General features: G+C 37.6%; 1 protein-coding gene across 1 annotated transcript; it reads left to right on the top strand.

The window, feature by feature from the left end:
• Nucleotides 1-1,222: 1,222 nt before the first annotated feature.
• On the top strand, nucleotides 1,223-20,349 carry LOC139716603 (acetylcholinesterase-like). Its single transcript, XM_071628130.1, has 10 exons — nucleotides 1,223-1,384; nucleotides 1,638-1,823; nucleotides 2,332-2,491; nucleotides 3,478-3,555; nucleotides 4,593-4,711; nucleotides 6,725-6,892; nucleotides 16,564-17,009; nucleotides 17,459-17,653; nucleotides 18,942-19,123; nucleotides 20,231-20,349. The coding sequence occupies exons 1-10, from the start codon at nucleotides 1,223-1,225 to the stop codon at nucleotides 20,347-20,349; spliced, it is 1,815 nt and encodes a 604-aa protein (XP_071484231.1).
• Nucleotides 20,350-21,227: the final 878 nt, after the last annotated feature.

The following is a 21,227-nucleotide window of genomic DNA, read 5'->3' as shown; positions in this document are numbered from 1 at the left end:
TAAAAATAAAAATAATAACAATAATATAATAAGGTCTTATTTATCCAGGGTAGCCTCTTCAGTGTTGCCACTGCTGTACCAGAGGGCCCTGCCATTACTATTACACTATTATTGCCAGGTACCCATTTATACACCTGGGTCGAGAGGGACATGGTGGATAAAAACATCTTGTTCGTGACGTAAGCACTGGGCGGGACTCGAACTCGGGTCCTCCGATTGGGAGTCGGGAGTCTTATCCACTATGCGCCACAACGCCCCCACAAGCTAGCTGTAGTTATTTCTGTGTTCTCGTCTGTATTTAGATGGCGCCATACTCAAGAACGTAGACCATTTTCACTCGGTCACATCACACAAATGCTGAGAGACAGGGACGAAAAGAACGGTGGGACAGCAATCAGTGGCAGTTGAATGAGAGAGTAGTTCCCCTCCCCCCCCCCCCAACTTTATGTTTTGTTATACGATCTTGTAGACAGAATTGATCCATTTCACATTACTTTCAATGTTTGCTCGAAAAAGCACTCTACTATAGGCAGTACTTGCATCAGTCTGCTTCCCATCAGGACTACTTAAATCGAAGCAACAACATGAATTCAATATAAAATCTGGCACGCTGATGACATGATATCATCATGAGTTTCAAAAGCTACTTATTTCGTTTTAGGGTTTCATTCGTGCAACGAAAGTCTTTGAATCTTAAGCACAATTTGCACAAACATGCACATGAATGATCCAGTCATCATACTGGCGCACTTTTAAGCATTATAATCATGTCTACGACATGCTCAGTTTATCATTTTAAGGGAGCACACGAATGTCGCAAATGAAGCTATTTAAGATGTATATAATATATGCGTAATAGGCTAACCTTGTTCCCATATGTATTTAGTACTAGAATCTACAATAAGAGAATAATGCGTGTGTGTGCGTGATAGAGTGAGTATGATGGATATTGTTTGTAGTAGATGATGAAGATTTGGGTCAATACACATCATGACAGAGAATGGGGACTATTGAATGTGGGAAATTGCAAGTCAGACGACTCTGTTTGCTTACGTGCTTACTTAAGACCATGCTTCGATGGTCACAATTATTGTCACGTCGTTTATTAAAAGGAAAATCGGAGCTTTCCTGCATGAAGGAACTCGACTCTGCCTCCTCGATTGCTCGTATGAATATGCTACAGCAACAAACAACTGTATGGTAGCAACAGTTTAGTTTTAAAATGAAGACATTTCTCTTCACACTGGCAGTTTTCACTGTCTTCGAGGCGGTGGGTGCACAAAATCCTCGAGTGACAGTCAATGAGGGAATCATCGTCGGAAGGACTGTCCGCTTCAGCGAAGACACGTTTATCAATAAGACTCGTGATGTTGACGTCTTTCTGGTAAGTCACCATGAACCGACATTATCATACGGTCATACTTTCTAGTGTTCTTTGCGTCACTCTTTAAAAACTTATTTTTTTTTTGTGTGTGTGAAAAACAAATGATTAGAATAAGGTAAAGTTTCTCTAAGCAGTAGGGATGGAGAGAAGAGGTTTGAGTAGCATTTACTATATAATGTTTTGCAATGTTTACGGTATGATAGTGTGTTAGTGTTGATATGGAAGGTACGGTTTTTTTTTTTTTCTTCTGTAGGGAGTGCCCTATGCTGAGCCGCCAGAGCGATTCGCTCCACCACTACCAAAGGCTTCGTGGACAGGCGAAAGAAATGCTACCGAGTTCTCAGCGGCCTGTGCGCAAGATCCATTTGGACTTGGGGGTTTATACCCCGTCACGTCAGAGGACTGTCTGTACTTGAACATCTATGCCCCTAGCCAACGGGTAGTTTTAACTGAATGAAGCATCAACCAGTTGAGGACGGACTGGTTTTGCTACAACACGCATTTCCCATAGACACCTGCCTGAGTATATTCGGGACTCGTCCTCAACGGGTTAACATATGGGATTGAGGCACACACATACACTCCCATATAATATATATATATATATATATATATATATATATATATATATATATAATTATATAATGATGAAATGAGTGTGTATATACTTATTTTGTGTTCAGAAAGAAATGATATCTGTAAAAGTAAGATGTTGCTTTCCATGTCATTGGTAAGTAGAAGGACGGGAGATGTAGCGCGACCATCTTTTCTAATTTTATTCGGATGAGATAAGGCAATATCACACAAAGTTTTTACTTAAATATCATATACATACTCGGTAAATGAAAGAGATAAGCTCATATGGAAAAGGTAACCATATACATAAATGAACACTTTGATTTTGCATGAATTTTGTGTGACAAGGGCAGATATATGTCATATTGCAGCAACCTGGCACTCCTGTTATGGTGTGGATTCACGGAGGAGGTTTCACCAGTGGATCAGCCATGACGTATGAATATAGCGGTATCCCATTGGTCACTGTCGGTGACGTCATAGTCGTGGCCATAAACTATCGCCTGGGCGTCTTCGCACAATTTTCAACAGGTACATGTACGCCTTTTCCGTATTTTGGCGATAGCAGCGAGTGAATGACTGTCAATTTACTTGCGTTATTACTTTAGAGCAATATAGCACATAGCATGGGCCCTTTCCTCATTGTTTTCAAATAACAAAATAACTTAATGACTATTATTCAGTTGAACCTGTACATGAAGGCATTTTGTCCTTTTGGTCATGGTCCTGTCGAGATAGTGGATAAAGCAAGTTAAACGTACTACGCTTTTTTTTTTCCTAGCTAAATGTTGACGCGTTTTGTCTACGCAACCAACCTTTGCATGTTCGTTTGAATAGACCTAATCATACTTTAGTTTGGGATCTAACTATAAACTTTGGAATGTATCTTTCTAACACTGAGCATAACTTTCATGTCTGCATGTTACTAATAGTTGCGTTCAGACAGTGATCCTTAACTTCAAGTTAAGCTGGTATCAAGAATAAGCTTGTAGTTATAGTATACCGTGTAGTCAAGATAACTTGAAGTTAACTCGATGATAAGAACCACGAGATATCTCATGGTTTAAGCGCTATCCAAAAGAAACTAGCCATTGATAACAATATCTGTAAATCTTTAAAACAGTATGATTTTAATGGATTTATCATAAATTATTGTACTTTTGTATGTGGTAATTGCACGGAAACTCTTTACTCTTCAGAAACGTACAAGACGTGTAATAAGTAAGATACAAAAAAAAATTGACATTGAGAAAGAATTGTTTTCAGCATTATGTATAACATAACATCTTTCAAATTCTTATATTCATGTATTATGATAACTTAAACTGTTCTTTCGTGGTATTCCAGCATCACACCGTGTCCTGTTGTCTTATTCAATTTCATTCTTTCTTGTCTTATGTCCCCCTTGTCTTTTCACCTTTCTCTACCGCTGCATGCCACTTTTTTGTCCCTTTCTCTCTCTGTCGCACTCTCTCTCTCTCTCTCTCTCTTCCTTCTTTCCTTCAATCTTTCTCCAGAGGACGATGTGGCACCTGGAAATTATGGTATGCTGGATCAGGTCGCTGCACTGGAATGGGTTTATAACAACATCGAGGGTAAGAAAATCCAAACCAGCATGGGGTATCCAATTTGACAGAGAGGTGTTTCATCTCCTTGATATCAGAAAAAAGACAAAAGTAAATTCATAGACTACAACCAATATATTGCATACCAGTATGTTATCTATCAACTGACTCACTTCTTTCTTTTTCACTCTCTCTCTCTCTCTCTCTCTCTCTCTCTCTCTCTCTCTATCTGTCTATCTAACTATCTTTGTTTACTGGAATTTACATTTACTTTGTGTGTAGAAATTTAATGTATATATGTATATACTGTATATATTACCATCTTCTTTACAATACAGGCTATTCACGAACATGCTTTTTTCTTACTCCCTCGCTTGAATAAATAAATACGATACAGTACTGCTTCTAATCAAAAATATTTTCGGAGAGAAGACCCCCTATTTCAACGACTTTCGGGATCCTTTTCCCGAATTGAGCCCGCAAAATATATATGCCCCCTCCCCCCCCCCCCCCAAAAAAAAAAAAATAATAATACATGTAATAATAAATGGAACGCTCATGCGGTAGAGGTGACCACCTGAGTGGGGTGGGGCATGGGCCAGGAACAGGACAGCGTTTTAGTGACAATGTGAGAGAGTAAACACGAAGAAGTGAATTTCGGCTATTAAAATGGAAAAGTGTTGTTTAAATTCCATGCAAACAGGACATCAAACATGACTCGAAGGCTTTAATTATCATAATGTTAATGTGGTTCTTTGTCAAAACTCAGCTCTTACTTTAAATTCTGTCCTTGTAAATTATATTTCGCTGTAGGAAAAGAATCTTTTTTGAGCGATTCAGTTACATGTAGCCAACTTTTTTTTCTTCCTCTCTCTGTCTCTCAATGACCACAGGAAGTAAGTAAGCCATCACCCTATAGGTTGCCTGATTGCTCTAACGCTTTATGCGACAAAACAAATGCTGTAAAACATGCACGCATATATGCAAAAAACCAAAGCCTTACACACTTTGATATATGTACATCATTCAGCAACAATCAACTTTATTTACTCTTAACCCTTTTTCAGCTTTTGATGGTAACAAAGATGACATCACGATTTTCGGGGAAAGTGCCGGGGCGGCAAGCGTCAGTTTCCATCTCCTTTCCAAGCTCAGCCGCAGCTTCTTCAATAAAGCGATCATGCAGGTGAGCGCGGCAGTCTCAATTTTATAGCATTTATAGCACAATCCAGGAGGTGTCTAACCCATTGACCACATAGTTATGCTTCATTAAGGCGAAATAAGTCGATCAAAATAGTCTACCTCAAAGAAGAGCTATTATATATATATATATATATATATATATATATATATATATATGAAGAGTTTGTTCGCAAAAACCGATAAGTCCATTTTTGAAGATTTTGAAGTACGGTCTCTGTCATAAAGTATAAAATAATACCTTTTAAATGATATATTGTTCACTACACTAAAGGTACATTTCTGAAGTTATGGTCAAAAGAAGCAAAAATTTTCTTTTTATTCTCTTTATTTTTCTTGACCTTTAATCGCAAATATCTCCATTTGGCAAATATGGACTTAACGGTTTTTGCAAACAACCTCTTCATATATATATATATATGTGTGTGTGTGTGTGTGTGTGTGTGCCGAAATGTGTGCCGTAGTTTCACACCATGTTTTTCTGTTTTCTATGATTTTGTTGTTTTTATATATGAGGTTTTTTTTTTTCATTTCTGTATATCTACATGTTGTATTTTATCCGCACGGACCTGCGGAAGAACAGTCTTCGGACTGAAGTATGTTGCCGTGCTTAAAACAAATGAATGAAATGAAATGAAAGCTGTGAAAAGTTCCTTCCCAAAATGTTAAACCCCTTTTAACCTTCAGCGTGCCAACATTAATTGCCTGTTCATAAGTTTGTGTGCAGAATTTGTGCACGTGTGACTCATTGTATGGCATCAAAAGAGTTAATGGTATAAGTGACCCTGCACCTCAAAACAAACAAAAAGTCGCCAGACATGAATTTTTAGTTAAGACCATATTCTGAAAGAGCAGACGTTAAGCTTTAAAATGATGTATAACTCAAATCAAATGGACTCTCCTAACCTATCTAAATATTGGGAAGAAAGCACAAACTCGGGAAAAGTGTGAACTGAGAAAAGAGGCTCTGAAGTACAGTGTCTATTCAAGCGCTTAATCTTTACCAAACTGTGCTGGCTGTGCGATGAATGGAACAAAAAACAGGAAGTAAACCACCAGAGTAACAACAATGAAGGGATTATCAGATTAAATTGAAATTAAGCATGCCTCATTAACACATTCTGTTCATAATTAATGCCGACTTTTAAAGCAGTAGCACTATTCTTTCAAAAGTTATTAGAGTTGAAAGTGAAGAGTGTGGACAAGGTTTTTCAGAAATGAAAAAGGGACTCTAAAGACACGCCTAATCACACTATTCTACCAAAAATGTTCGAGATATACTGCTAAAAAAAAACACTTTCCTGCCCGTTTTATGATACCAAATTTTAGCATAATGTAAAAGAAGACCCGCTCTTTCAGAAAATATGAAAAAGTCAAGTTCGGCTAGGTTGACCCATTTCGCTTATTTTCAGTCCTCATGCAAAATCAGTGTGTGCGACTTTATGTTCGTTTTGAGGTGCACGGTCACATAAGGAGAAAGACCTGGATCTTTATTCAACATGCTTACAGGTATTTCCATGCAATTACTTTGTGTCCCATAAATACTTGGTTACAAAAAAAAAGTGTCTCGGAAAACATACGTATTTACAATGATTTGTAAACAATTCAGGATTTGGGATTTTGTAGATTTAGCACATTTTAGAAAGAAACTCTTCATATGTGTATGTATATGTGTGCATGTGCATGTGTGTGTGTGTGTGTGTGTGTGTGTGTGTGTGTGTGTTTATATAATGTGTGTATACATACATATGTTAGCGTAAGTGTATTTATGTATAATTAACTGTCTACTGAAAGATTATGAATGATAATGTACAATAGATGAGAATCTTGTAATTCAGATTGAAGACAGCGCGTTTGAAATTAGCTGTATGAAACTTTCTCTTCTTGTTCTATTTTGAACGATATTGGAGCCAAAAGTCAGATAGAACTTTCTTGACTAAGCTTATGCCTTTTGTTCTATTTCTATACTTGTTCATTTGTGCATCTATTACTTCAACAGAGCGGCACTGCCCTTAGTCCATGGGCTTTTAATCACGACCCAGAGAGGGAAAGGAGGCTCTCCCGAGAGTTGGGGGACACCTTCGGGTGCGATACGTCCACCTCCGAAGTATTGGTTGCCTGCCTCAAACTCCAAGATGCTGACGAACTAAGGGAGAAAGCTTTTGCGGTAAATTACAGTTAGTAAACGCTTCTTTAAGTTTAGATTTCTCATTGAATATTTGGCTGAAAGCTAATGTATTATAAACCATGTATTGAAGATGATTTAATTGGCTATCAACCAGGTAGGTCAACAGCATGAGTGAACACCACTGTTTTTCTCTTCCAGGTCACAAAAGTAAAAATTGCAAAACTGAACAAGTTGCCATTCATGCGTATGTGCTCTTCCATAGAACAATATGAACGAACAACACATTTCACGCAAAAAGAAACATGAATTAAGTTGCAAAAACAAACCTTTGATCTCTATGATATCTTTAAAGCCTAAAATACCAATGAAGGCTAAAAATAATGGAGGAAAATAAAGCATCTTATGTCAAATCTAAATTCAAATGAAATAAGAGAAGAAGTAATGATAAACAAAAAGTGTACAAATTTGAGCTTTTTTTTCAAATTAGGAAATTGTAAATAATGTTTGGTTCTTGAAATTGTCACATGGATTTTAAATCACTAGTTTAAAAGAAATAAAGAAAGAAATTCTGCTCATTAAACCGCCTCTATGCTTTTTATTCCCAACGTCATTTGAAGTTTGACTTGGCAGTAAATTCTTATTTTCCCCTTTAGTTTCCCACTTTGTTTTTCTTAGAGGTAATAAAGAGATAAAGAGAACAAAAACTCATTTTCCTTTTTAATTCATGTCTGTCATTGTGTTAAACTTGTCTTTTGTTGTCAATGTTATCATGAAGGGCATTTGCAAATGAAAGAGAATATGTCAATTTTTGCAATTTTTGATTTTGTGCCTTGGAGGACAAAAAACGAATGTGCTAACTCATGCGTAAATTTTTCTTGTAAATTAACCTATGAGCTTAATAGCCAATTAAATTACCTTTAATATGGTATTTGATACATTGATGTTCATGAAAATCTTCTATGAAAAATATGACCTCGAAAAAGTGTTTACTTACTTTTTTTTCTGAGTGTATATGTATGTATTTACATTATATACATATAAACATATAGTACAGTAAATAGGTAATCTTAAAAAAATAAAACATTCATAGATATCGTTTTATAAAATGACCTTCGCAGCCGTAATCACGGTCCCATCCCAAATAGAACAAAATACCAGCAGACAAACATGAAAATATTTAAAATAGTCAAAACTTTAAAATCTCAAAATCCAAAAAAAAAAAGAAGAAGAAAGAACTAGCTGATAATACAAGATGATGAATTTGTAAAGTAAATGACTTATCATATGGTTTAACCACTAGAACATGATCATTTCAACTTTTATTTTCACTTATTTGGCCAATCCACGGTTAGCATCGTTACATTTAAGCAAATTTACATTTTTATTTTTTCTACTGAATTCTCATCTCCACCAATACTGTACCATCCCTTTAAACTGTCGATCCAATTGACCACGCTCTTGTTCCCCTTCATAGGTTATGTAATTAAAAAGTATAGGGCATATAGGCCTATATTATTGATGTTAGATTACTTTTTAATCCAACGAATTTAGAGTGTATACTGTTAAGTCTTCTCCCAATTTGTCGTTCATCGCATTCCCTTGTGATGTATTTTGCTGTCCCGTGCATGAACTTCAGGAAATGGTTGTAATGAATTTAGAGTTGAACATGTTTCATTGTAGGTTAATGTGAAGAAAAAAAATCTTTAAACGTAAATAAAACTTAAGCTGTGCATTTCAACACTATCAATTTATTGTTACCACAAAATTATATTGAATTCAGTGAATTTAAGTAGGCCTACGTATTTCGTTGATAAGAACAAAACGTCTACAGTAAAACATGACAGGCAATGGGCTGAATTACTGTTTACTTTACAATGATGTAAAATCACATACTGAAAACTCATACCTTGATAAATATAAACGTAGTCATATATACAAACTAACATTGAATAAAGATATTAAAAAATGCTACATTGGACATTAATCCGGTCCCGAGTCCATTAACATCAACGAAAATCATTCTCGTTAATGAACAAACCAAAAGGCGAAAAACATAACTCATTTGATCCTGATGCTTGCCATCCTGTGTTCCATTAATGTGTGAAAAAAATACTATAAAAATACGACTCAGAATTATCCAGTTAGGCACGTTGTGATAATTGTATATTTCTATAGCAATCAACACATTGAAGTACCGATAACTCTTTTAATTTGGAATACTTTCACACCATAATTATTTATGTTCGTGTCAAATATCCAATGGGAGCTTATCTTTCCTCACTACTTTGTTACAAGCATTCATCAAAAGAGCTCCATAGAAAAAAAAAATACTTTGGATGAGCCTTTGCTAATAGTAGAGCAGATAAGCCGAAAAATTGTGCAAAATTTGACTAAAGCATGAAACTTTCACCAGTGTTAGTACATGTTATAAGATTCATTTTGAGATCGGGAGGTAAGTCTGAATTGACCTCTGATGACCTCCGAAGGTCAATGACCTCAAAAGTTGATAAGAATTGATATTTTGCGTCATTGATTAATGTTAAATATGGTAATGATGTACTAAAAACTCATTTTTGTTACAGTGGAATTGTCTTCATGCTCCATAGAACCCTGAGAGGTTTCTACCTTTGACCTCTGATGACCTCCAGAGGTCAATGACCTCAAAAGTTGATAAAAATTAATATTTTGCATCATTGATTAATGTTAAATATGGTAATGATGTACTAAAAACTCATTTTTGTTACAAGGGAATTGTCTTCATGTTCCATAGATCCTTGACAGGTTTCTACATTTGACCTCTAATGACTTCCAGAGGTCAATGACCTCAAGTTATCAGAATTTTGATATTTGGTGCAATTGGTTGATGAAAAACATAACGATGTCCTAAAAATTCATTTGTGTTACAACTGATTCGTTTTCCTATTCCTCAGATCAAGGGATATTATACATGTCTCTGCCTTTGACCTCTGAGGACTGTGACAGGTCAATGACCTCAAAATATCAAAATATTGATATTTGATGTATATTCAATGGTTAACTGTATACCAGGGCCCCATTTCATAAAAGATGTTAGGATGGCAACTCTTGCTGGAATGGCAACTTCCAATAGCAACAGCCAATCAGGAAGCTGGATTCCTGTCGTTACTATGACAATTGCCATTCCAGCAAGAGTTGCTATCATATCAACTTTTCATGAAATGGGGCCCTGGTGTGCAATCATACAATATGCTATTAGCACTTATACTACAAGAAGTGTCTTCTCATTCCACAGAACATTGGTCATTACCCTGTGTATATCCAATTTTGACCTCTAAGGACAACGTGAGGTCAGATTTTTAGAATATCAAAATTTTTGTAGGGTTGCAAATATTGATGTTTGGCTTCATTGGTTTAATCCTAAATGTTTAATCATGTACAAATCACGCCTTGACGTTATAATCAAAGTATGTATGCACATTCCACAAAGCATTGGTTCATAGTAACGGGTCTCAGGAATGTGAGCGGTCAATTACTTCAGAAATGAAGCTTACGTGTCTTCAGTGATGGCGGTGACCTCAAATATAATATTTATATTTGGGTTAGTTATGCAGACTAGCTTGCATGAAATTATGTCCAACATTATCCAATTTGCACTGGACAAAATTTGTATGCTTAAAAATTGAAGGTGGGGTGAGGAATACCATATTTTGGGTTGATGCTTAATAGTTTGTGAACAGGCATATGGCAAAGTCCCTTGAACTGGATGAAAGGGTGACAGATGCCAACCAGAAAACAACAGGCCCACCTCATCAGATGTACGTCACGAGTCAAAACAACCCGAGTCGTACAGCCCATGAGTTAAGCAGCCCACGAGTCATACATCCCGTGACCTAAACACTAGATGAACAAGGTCAATGAGCTCGACATCAAATATAATAGTCCCACAAGCTGTGCGGTCCTCGAGCTCGACACTCGAGGAAAACAAGGCCCACGAGATTAATATATGTGTTATATCAGAAAGCTTAATCTATTCAGTGTAGGTCTTGTGGACCTCCCCCTCCCCCCCCCCCCCCCCCCCCCATGTGTCGGGCTCTTTTGGGCCTGGTTTGCCCAAGTGTCAGGCTGATGGGCAATGCTACCTAGTTTCGAGCTGGCGGGCCTGTGTTGGTCAGTGTCAAGCTCATGGGCTGTATGGTTCCGATTAATGACTCATGGTCCTGGAGCATGCAGAGACGTCATGGACCATCTGGAAAGCGACATACTGTGAGGCATAACATGCATTCCACATGAAGCAACCCTGTGTCTTGCAACTTGCTATTGTCATCCAATTGAGTTTGGGTCATTACGTCAGGCAATTTGGGGCATTTTTTCAATGACTTGTTTAGGTACCTCAATTCCAAATAGGAGAGGAACTACTTTTTACTCTAACTGTCTTCTTTATGCTCGATACTCCTTAACACTTGGGCCTGATGGCCGAGAGTTGTGCCCCCATGCCCAAATATTGGTTGTTTCCAATATGGCCGCCATCCGGTTTGCATCCAATGTGTGAATCAGGGTACGCTGGCAGCGGGTAATATCACCTGCATGATCCGGTTAAGACTCTCTGCCAGCAAGTGATGATTCAGTGTAACCTGCTGAAATTGGTCTAGATATATACCCTCGATCTCTTTCAAGACAGGGCAGCATCTGCGTCTTCAGTGAAGCACGCGATTGAGCCTACGACATTGCACGGATCGGCACACAGATCTCCTCCACGACTAAACTGGATAGACATCCTGAGGTCAGACCAGCGTTCTTATAGGTGCACAGCCACTGTATGCGATCATCAGAGTCTTCCACTGGCAATATCTAAACAGTTAGGGTGAAGGCAAGCTTGTCTCTATGATGAGAGCATTGCACATAGAGTACAGGATGCACGAGATGATAAGAAAGCTTCTTTTTGACTTACGGGATATTAGGCTACAATCCTTTCTCAGGCAGAGGTTCTGAATAATATCGGGTCGTGCTCAGTCTGCACACAGTGAGCTGAACACCATATCAAGTATACGTGTGTAATGATTGCGTGTAATGATATGGGAAAAATGCATGGAAAAATCAAAATACGTGTTTATGTATTTTACGTGGAATATCAGTTCCTGTCTGTTGTCTTGGCAGAAATGCACCAATCTTGCAATGTGGTTGTTTATTATTTTCCCTCTCCATCACGAGTATTATGGAACGTGTTGATCAAAGTTTTTGTGATGTCGGAAAATGCGAGGCATTATTGCAAGTGGCCTATTGCAGGTGGCCTTCAATTTGTTTTTCATAGTATATTGGCATGTTTAACAGACTGTAACTCACCAAGATGCCTCTTGAAATGTTTTGAAAAACTTCTGCTTGGTTTCACATGAGCGGATGATTATCAGTTGTCTTTCTGCTATCATCTTGTGTAAAACAAAGTATTGTTTCTCAAGTTCAAAAGATAGCGTGCCAATTAATCTGCACTCACTGTTGGTGCTCTATCGGCCCCATAGACATCCGTAGGCGTTGTGGTGTCGAGCGGGATCTGAACATCTCTCATGAAGAGAGACTTCTCTTTTCTTTTCTTTTCTTTTCCCCACTAACAATGTGAAACAAAGATATCCGTATGCGTTGTGGTACGTAGACGTGATATAGAGCGAGACTTCTCTTCTCATTTCTTTTCTTTTCCCCACTAACAAACAAGTTTAGCAGGAAATATAGAACCATTCACACATACTGTTTATGTGCTTTTAACATCGGAATTTTCATGTACAAATTTTGCCTGGAAAAGAATTACCAAGAACTTTTCAACACAATACATGTTCAAAAGAAGCCATTTGGTTCATATATGATTTACTCGACAGAGTGATTTATAGGGGCCTACTTATCACTGTCCACGTACTCGAACAGTTTTCGCTAAAGATACAAAAGTATGTTCACAAGACTGCAAACAGTAACGATTTTCCCCATAACATATCAGACTACTACATCTCTTGAAATGTCTTCAAACGTAAATTAAAGTCATTCCTCTTAAATGATTACTCTCGGTCGACGAATGTGGTCCTCGTCTGCATGTCATTGTCGATCTCGTCAGTGTGACTGGGCCGTCCGTTGAGCGGTCTGCCGTCACGCTGTCAGTATTCTCTTCGTCACTATCACTCTCCACTTTCATTTCATTTATTTCATTTCCAACAACATTTTCATACACAAAATAACACAACATCAATACAATGTCGTAACAAAGAAAAATACGTGAAGCTAACAATACTACGCATGAAAAAAGCAAGAGATTATTGAATCAAAACTAAAGTTGCAGGAAATGGAGGAGACATGCTAAAAAGCTAAGCTTGTATTTTGCAGTCTCCTCGTGGACAAAAAGACTAAATAACATCAAAAGGCAATTAGCTGGACATAAACGGTGCACAACACATACAGCCCTATACAAATAAACAAACAAAAAACAAACAAACAGACGGACAAACAAACACAAGCAACCTCTCTTGTAAAGAGAAAGATAGAGAGAGAAAAACAAAACACAGTGAAGGAAAAGGAGGAAAAGAGGAAATTATTTTGAAGGGAGAAACAGAAAGAGACAAGAGGACAGGAAAAGGCTAGAAAGGAGAGGAGATGAAGGGTCTATTCCTGCACACGCGAGGCACATGGTGCGATGGATCACCGAGGTATATGTACATAATGTAGAAAGGAATAGATTAAAGAAAAGAATGAGTATAACGAATAAAAAAGGAAGCTCAAAATTAAGGGTAACTAAAATACAACTCATTCAAGTATATAGGAATTTATGAACAACTTCTTCAATTTGAATGTAAATGTATCTAAACTTAGAACTTGTTTCATACTATTATTGAGAGAGTTCCAGAATTTGGGGCCAGTAAAAAAAATATAGATTTAGCAAACATAGTCCTAGTTAATGGCAAATGAAATGAGTTGGATTGCCGGGTAGGATACAGATGAACAGTTCTATTTTTAGTGAACATGGACTCAAACACAAATGGGAGAGATTTATTGATAAGTTTGTACATGAATTGTCCGAGGTGTAGAAAATACAAATCCTTTACCTTTAAGATTTTGTTTTCTTGAAATAACACATCAGTGTGACTTCTCCACGATTCATTGCAAATAATACGAAGAGCTTTCTTCTGTAACAAAAGTAGTCTTTCCAAATGAAAAGAATGTGTGTTTCCCCAGGCCCGAGTATACCATAATTCAAATAAGGTAAAATCAAAGATGAATATAACATTAAAAGAGCGTTTTGGGGTAAATAAAATTTAACTTTATTTATAACACCTATATTTCTTGAAATAATACGGCTTATGGAATCAATATGTAAATTCCAAGTGAGTTTACGGTCAATAGTCAAACCTAAAAAATTGATTGAAAAGACTTCTTCAATAACTGTGTCATTCAGATAAACATTCCTTGGCACATTTTCCAAAGAGTTACTAAAAATCATACATTTAGTTTTTTTGATATTTATTGACAATTTATTTGCTCTTATCCATTGAAGTAATTTATCCAATTCAACATTTAAAACATCGATTAACATGTTAGGATCAGAATGTGATAAAAAAACATTAGAATCATCAGCACTTGATGAATTCGGCATGTCGTTAATGTAAAGGATAAATAAAAGAGGTCTGACAGGGCGCTTCAACATCTCCGATGACACTCCAAATTGCACTCCATATTGGCGTAAACCAAAGTTTTGTCTTATCGTGACTCATAGTTTTTCCTAATGTCCTGCTGCTCGCCGGTTCAGTCATGACAGTCAGATCCTCATCACATTCACAGCGTAGGTCGATGGTGCATTCAACGTCGATAAAGATTACTTGGTTGACTTGGAGGGGGGGGGGGGGCATGATGTACCAAGAAAGGGGAACTCCTGACTTTATCTCTGTGGTCTCCAACTATTCTCAAAGTTCCTCAAAGTTCCAAAATACTCTGCAGCCTTTGCTTCACTACATAGTATGAAGCCGCTCCCACTGTGCTTGCCACTCTAACTGATTTTTCGGCTGAGACATGTTTTTTTTTTTTTAATAACTAATTTACTTACAAACTTCCTTTTCCTACAGCATTTCATTGGCTCAATCTTATATTGGGGTGTGGTGTTCACTAAAAATAAATTCCTTACTGGTCAAATGTTCAATTTGCTCCTCCTATTCGTTTCTGTGAAAACTCAATTTTCTATGATTCATCTCAATTTCTGATTAACTCGCCCACTGTCTTTTAGTTTCTTCATTCACTTGTTCTCTGTAACCACTGGTAAAGACTTTATTGTTTCTTGTATTTCAAAATGATAAACCAAATGAATATCAGTGTCCTTATGGCAAACAACGTCATCATTGTTCTGGGTCATTATTCCTGAATTTGTCTTGGGAGTTCCTGTTTGACCCACTCCACTGAACAATAAATGCTAAAATAGAGGGATAAATTCTGGCAGGAGGGCCACCTTCCTGCTCAGAGGGTCATTTATGTTTGTGGATCAGAGGGCAAAAACACGTCATCACGTCATTCCCCGTAATTTGGCGCGGGACTTTGGGGGTGGAGAGTGCTGACCACTAGCGGGGAAAGTAGCCAACATCAAACTCATAAATTCCTATGACCATAGACTTTTCTTGGAAGAGGTGGTTTTGACCACAAAAAAAAAGAAGAAAGGAAATAGCTGGAAGGAAGATAAACGGTTTCATAAACTCCAAGAAGAGGAAAAAGACTGAGCATAACCTCACAGAGTGTCTAGGAAAACGACTGCAGTGTTCTGTGTTTTTTTTTTTACTCTCTATCCTATTCTATTCTATTCTATTTTATTCTTTATTATAAACATGTGCTAGTAGCCATCTGGGCTACAATTGTGTTTGTTTTGTACATCCTCTAAAGGTCACCAGAGGTCAAAGGTAGAGCCCTATCTGTGCTCTTTGGAATATGAAGACAATTTCTTGTAAAAACAGGTATGCTTGTTTTGTACATCTTAACCATGTTTATCATTAACTAATGACACCACAGATCAATATTATGACATTTTGAGGTCATTGACCTCTAAAAGGTCACCAGAGGTCAGAGTTAGAAACCTGTCTTTGCTCTTTGGAATATGAAGACAGTTTCATTGCAAAACAGATATGCTTGTTTTGCACATCTTAACCATGTTTATCACTAACTAATAACATCACAGATCAATATTATGGTATTTTGAGGTCATTGACCTCTAAAGGTCATCAGAGGTCAAAGGTAAAAACCTGTCGATGTCCTGTGGAATCAGAAGATTTGTAGTACCAATGCATATTTAGTGCAGCGTAACCAAGATCTAAGCCTATCATTCACAAATGCCTCCAAACATCAATATTCTGATATTCAAAGTTCATTGACCTCTGGAGGTCATCATAGGTCAAATCAGACTTACCTCCCGATCTTAAAATGAATCTTATGGTATGTACTAACACTGGTGAAAGTTTCATACTTTAGTCAAATTTTGCACAATTCTCATGATTTTGAGGGCTTAACCGCTCTAACGTACCAGTGAATAAATAAATGAAAAAGATATAAAACAATGTTGTATGGAAACATTGCAATGATGATTTCACTTCTATTTGGACAGTTTTGTGTCCAGACAATGCCTAAGAATGTGGAATTGCTATTTGTCACAACAACATTATTATCATTATTTTCTCTCTCTTTGTATCTCCGTCTCTTACCGTCTTTGTCTCTTTCCGTATTGACAGTTGTATAATATCGGCGTGGGTTACCCGGTTACTCTTGATGGTACATTTCTGGAAGACACCCCTGCGAACCTCTACGAGATGGGAGACTTTGCGAAGGTACCGCTACTCGCTGGGGTTACCAAGGACGAGGGAACTTTGATTCCGTTCCTCTTACTTCCAGGTTATATTGGCACCCCCAGCCCGCCTGTGGTCGATCGCGCAACATTCGACTTCTTTGTCAACTTTTTTAGGAGTCACGGGTTAAGCGATGATATCCTTGGGGATTCTATCAACCAGGAGTACATTGACTGGACCATCGCCGATGACCCGGAGGCAGACTATTTTTCGTCCGTGGTCGACCTGGGAACCGACTTTTATTTCGCCGCTCCGACGGATTACGTGATCAGGAAACACGCAAACGCCGGGGGGACGGTATACAAATATCTCATGACCCACGAACCATCTCAGTACGCAGTTTGGTTTATACTTCCCTTGTCATAGCGTGTAAACTGAGTTATATGCGCGTGTGTGTGTTTGTGTGTGTGTGTGTGTGTGTGTGTGTGTGTGTGTGTGTGTGTGTGTTCTGTGTGTATGTATGTGTGTATGCTCAGTATCATCTTCGTTTGATATTGTTGAAAGAATAAGGTCAGAATAACATTAGAACATAACATAGTATAATGGTAGGAATACTTCAAGTGCTCACGTATTTTGAAAACAGTTTTCTAATGTCACCATGATATTCAATACTTATTTTTCGTGATTGATATAAGTAATCCTCACTATGTAACCTGATGACTGTTAACTTTTTCTTGCCATTTCTTTTTATTTTGATAAATCATTGCAATCATCGCGAATCATTCCTTTGATCCGGTGAAATGTCTCAACCTGTTTTCATGACATGTTCATTGCCATACAGGAGCATTTTACAGTACGGAGACATCGTGCCCTACACTCCATGGCTCGGTGCGGGCCACGGGGAAGACTTGACATTTGTTTTTGGGATGCCCTTCATTGACGAGCTGTATAACATCAGAGCACACAATATAACCGCGGAAGAAAAGGCCCTCTCCGTTAAATTCATGGAATTCTGGACAAACTTTGCGAAGTCAGGGTAAGCTCCTGTTTTCACCCCCACCAAATGTTATATTTACGTAACTAGATAATTAAAACAATTACCAAACCAATTAAGTGCAAATAATGAGGACTTGTGCAGAACATTTTCTTTCTCTCAACAGGGTAAGGTTAAGACGAGCAGTAGACCTATGGAGTTAGTTGTAGAATTTTTTAATATCCTTTGTCTAAAATGAGAGTGCAAATGGAGCTTCAAAAAGAGCCACGTCGCCTGTTAACTTTGTAATTATTCAAGATTGAGATGGTGGTCCCGACAGGATTAATTTTAGGAAGGAAAAGATATGGAGCCAAGTCTAAGTGCTCAGAGCTTACAAGTGCCATTTTGTTGTAATTTTGAAATGGAGATTTCTTTATTTAAAAGTCAACATGTCGAAGGGGAACTATATAATGCAAATGTTTGCTGACTTGTGTTGATTTATGATGCCCTCATCATCGCTTATGTGGTCAAATAAATATCTACACCTGTAAATACGTGTCATATATCTTATAGTAATGATAATATTTCTACCTTTTCACTCTAGATTACTCGGACAGACAGACACACACACACACACACACACACAACAATGATAACAACAACAACTTTTCAAACCAAAGTTCTGGCAGTGACATCATCTTTCGATTATTGCTTTAAGCACTAAAATACAGAACACAAGACACTGGACTGCGCGTTTTACTAGACTGAGTGCAACGTGCATGTTGTTTTATGATAATGATTAACATTAACATTTCAGTGCCTTTAAATCAATTAAGTATACTTAAACATTCATTGGCAGATGATGTTATCAGCACGCAAAATATTTGTTTAGAAGTCTGTTTGTTTGTTTGTTTGTTTGTTTGTTTTTTGTTCTAGGCGTAACCGAGCAATGTGAAGAAAAATGAAAGGAAATTTGATTTCGATAGATTACTGGGATACGCACATACTTATTCAAATATTCAAGCGGTCGCATACAACTTAGTGAAGATCGACAGTGGATGTGAAGCGATAGAAAGCAGCGTGGGGTCCTGTTTTGCCCTATGAACAAGTTATCTACGAAGGATTGGATATTATTACTGACAAGTTTCTGGTATGTCGTTATTCATATTTTTATTAGAGTGGACCAAATCCAATGAAATACACCGTAGTTTCCAAACAAACGGATATTAACCGTTACGGTCTCAATAATGACATCATTAATTTCTTCTTTTTTTCGGTTGAATAACAGCACGTTGATACCCATAAAGAAATGAATACGAATAATGATTCTTTGTTGTATAACTGGACGCAGAGATCCCAGCAGACCCAGTGAGGACGTTCCCCGAGGAGACGGGGAAGATTTCTGGCCTCTCTACACCATCCCTGAGCTCAGTCACAAAGAGTTATCCCTCGAACTGGGAGTGGGAAGAGCCGCTAGAGCGAGGGGATGTCGCTTCTGGAATCACTACATACCTTCTCTCATGATCTTTACAAGTAAGACAGACATGAATCCTCTAATCATTATACGCTACACTTTCTTGACATTGTCTGACGTTTGTCTTTTGGCTTGGAAAGAAGAAGTATGATTCTAATCGCTACACAATACATCTAATTGATCACGTGCACGTGTACGATTCCGTTTTAGTGGATAGAATTTGGTTACCATAATTGTTTTACAGCTTTGGTCCAGAGTCTTCATTCGACCTTGACGCTCTCATTTTCGGTTGAACAATGTATGAATAAGAAAGTTCCTTGTATAGTTATTATAGTGTATATGATCTTGGCGTCTTGTGTTGGTAGTGGATTTGATGGTAGTTGAGGAAGTGGAGTAGTTGTACCGTATGTCCCCCCCCCCCCCAAAAAAAAAAAAATACAATGGGGCCCTCCGCAATGATATCTTTAAAAATATTGCATCAATCTAAATACAAATTCAGGGTATGAAACTATACCTCATTGCCCACATCTTACAGAAAACCCCATTCGATTTGCTTCAGTGGTCAACGAGAAATACGGAATTTAGTAGAGGATGTCGGGAATCTCTTCCCTCCAAGTTCTGTCTATTATTCACACACAAGATCATCGAAGTGCTAAACTTGGAAGAATCGGACTCATGACATGCTTTACAACAATCCTCATTTCTCTGTGACCGCTTAGCCAAATCGACTGGGGATTTCTGCAAAATTTCTGCAAAATAGAGCTAAAATGTTATATTTTAAGACCCTAAAAGTAGCACTTAGTCGCGGCATGAGTCTAATTCTTCCGATTTTAGCGATTCGATGCTCTTGTGTGTGAATAATAGACAGAACTTTGAGGGAAGAGATTCCCGACATCCTCTGCAAAATTCCTCATTTCTCTCTGACACTGAAGCAAATCGAAGGGGTTTTCTGTAGGATGTGGGCAATGAGTTATAGTTTCATACCCTGAATTTGTATCTAGATTGATTCACTATTTTTAAAGATATCATTGCGGAGGGTTCCGTTGTAATTCTTTTGGGGGACATACTGTATAGCATCGGTGTTGGTGGATGTTTGAAATATTATCGAGTATGTTTGTTTGTTGAGTTGCTGTGATGTATTCCTTCTGGTGTGGTTTATGTTTCAGGCAGCATGACGGAAGAGGAGAGAGAATGGCGGGAAAGCTACAACGACTGGAAGGGGGAGATGGTAGAATGGCAGCGGGTGTTCGAGGATTACAAGAAAGGGGCTACCTGTAATAACTGAGGCTTCCTAATGACTGTGCATGAAACACAGAGGCAAAACAGCGTAAAACCATATTTTATACTACTATTGTGTATATGGTTGGTAGAATAAAAAAAATGATGTGATTTTTAGACAAGGACAAAATATTTACATGTTTATTTTATCCTTATTCCGTCGAGTTTCTTTATTGCAACTGATTGACAAGTTGACTTACATCGACGTAAATAAGCACTGAATTGTTCGTTGTTTACGTATCTAAACACTGATCAAAGCAGTGCTTATGTACGTCTATAGGTTAGGCAATTTGTCAATCAGTTGAAAGTTATTGTATTTTACACTCAATCATTGTCAATATTTTTTTTTCTTCTAATGGATCTAGAGGCTGCTGTCTAATCAACCTTAGGCAATTTGTCAATCAGTTGAAAGTTATTGTATTTTACACTCAATCATTGTCAATATTTTTTTCTACTAATGGATCTAGTGGCTGCTGTCTAATCAACCCCAGAAGAGGCTTATGAATTGAAACACAATGTACTTCTATCGCAATATTTTCATTCTATAGTTATTCGTGTTCGGGATGTTTCCTTCAATGTACTAAATGTAGCTGTCTAAAAATCAACCATACAAAGAGGCTTTATACTTTTGTAGCAATATAATCATTCTAGTTAATTCTGTGCTTAATGTTTCCTTCAATAAAATGACAATTGCAAGCAACCAATTTAGTTATCCATTTCTTTCCCCGCAAGCTTTACGGATTGCGTCAGAATCAATCAGAACTAGAAAAGCACTCTGAGAGCGCAGACCTCCGCCAAGCATGCAGCTCATTTCCACCACTGATCTTGTTCTTCCATAGAGATATCAGTGATTTCCATCCATAGGCCCTACGTACTTATAACATC

This window comes from Diadema antillarum, unplaced genomic scaffold (assembly GCF_040938485.1).
Source record: "Diadema antillarum isolate AM-2024a unplaced genomic scaffold, OU_Dant_1.0 scf00000067, whole genome shotgun sequence".
Lineage (NCBI taxonomy): Eukaryota > Metazoa > Echinodermata > Echinoidea > Diadematoida > Diadematidae > Diadema > Diadema antillarum.
Note: the sequence above shows the minus strand (reverse complement) of the source record. Positions and strands in the feature narration are given on the sequence as shown.

Excerpts from the sequence above, each read along its gene's own strand:
- LOC139716603 (XM_071628130.1), top strand. The coding sequence starts at position 1,223 with ATGAAGACATTTCTCTTCACACTGGCAGTTTTCACTGTCTTCGAGGCG. Across the intron at positions 4,712-6,724 it reads TCAATAAAGCGATCATGCAG|AGCGGCACTGCCCTTAGTCC; the intron begins GTGAGCGCGGCA and ends TTACTTCAACAG. Across the intron at positions 19,124-20,230 it reads TTCTCTCATGATCTTTACAA|GCAGCATGACGGAAGAGGAG; the intron begins GTAAGACAGACA and ends TTTATGTTTCAG.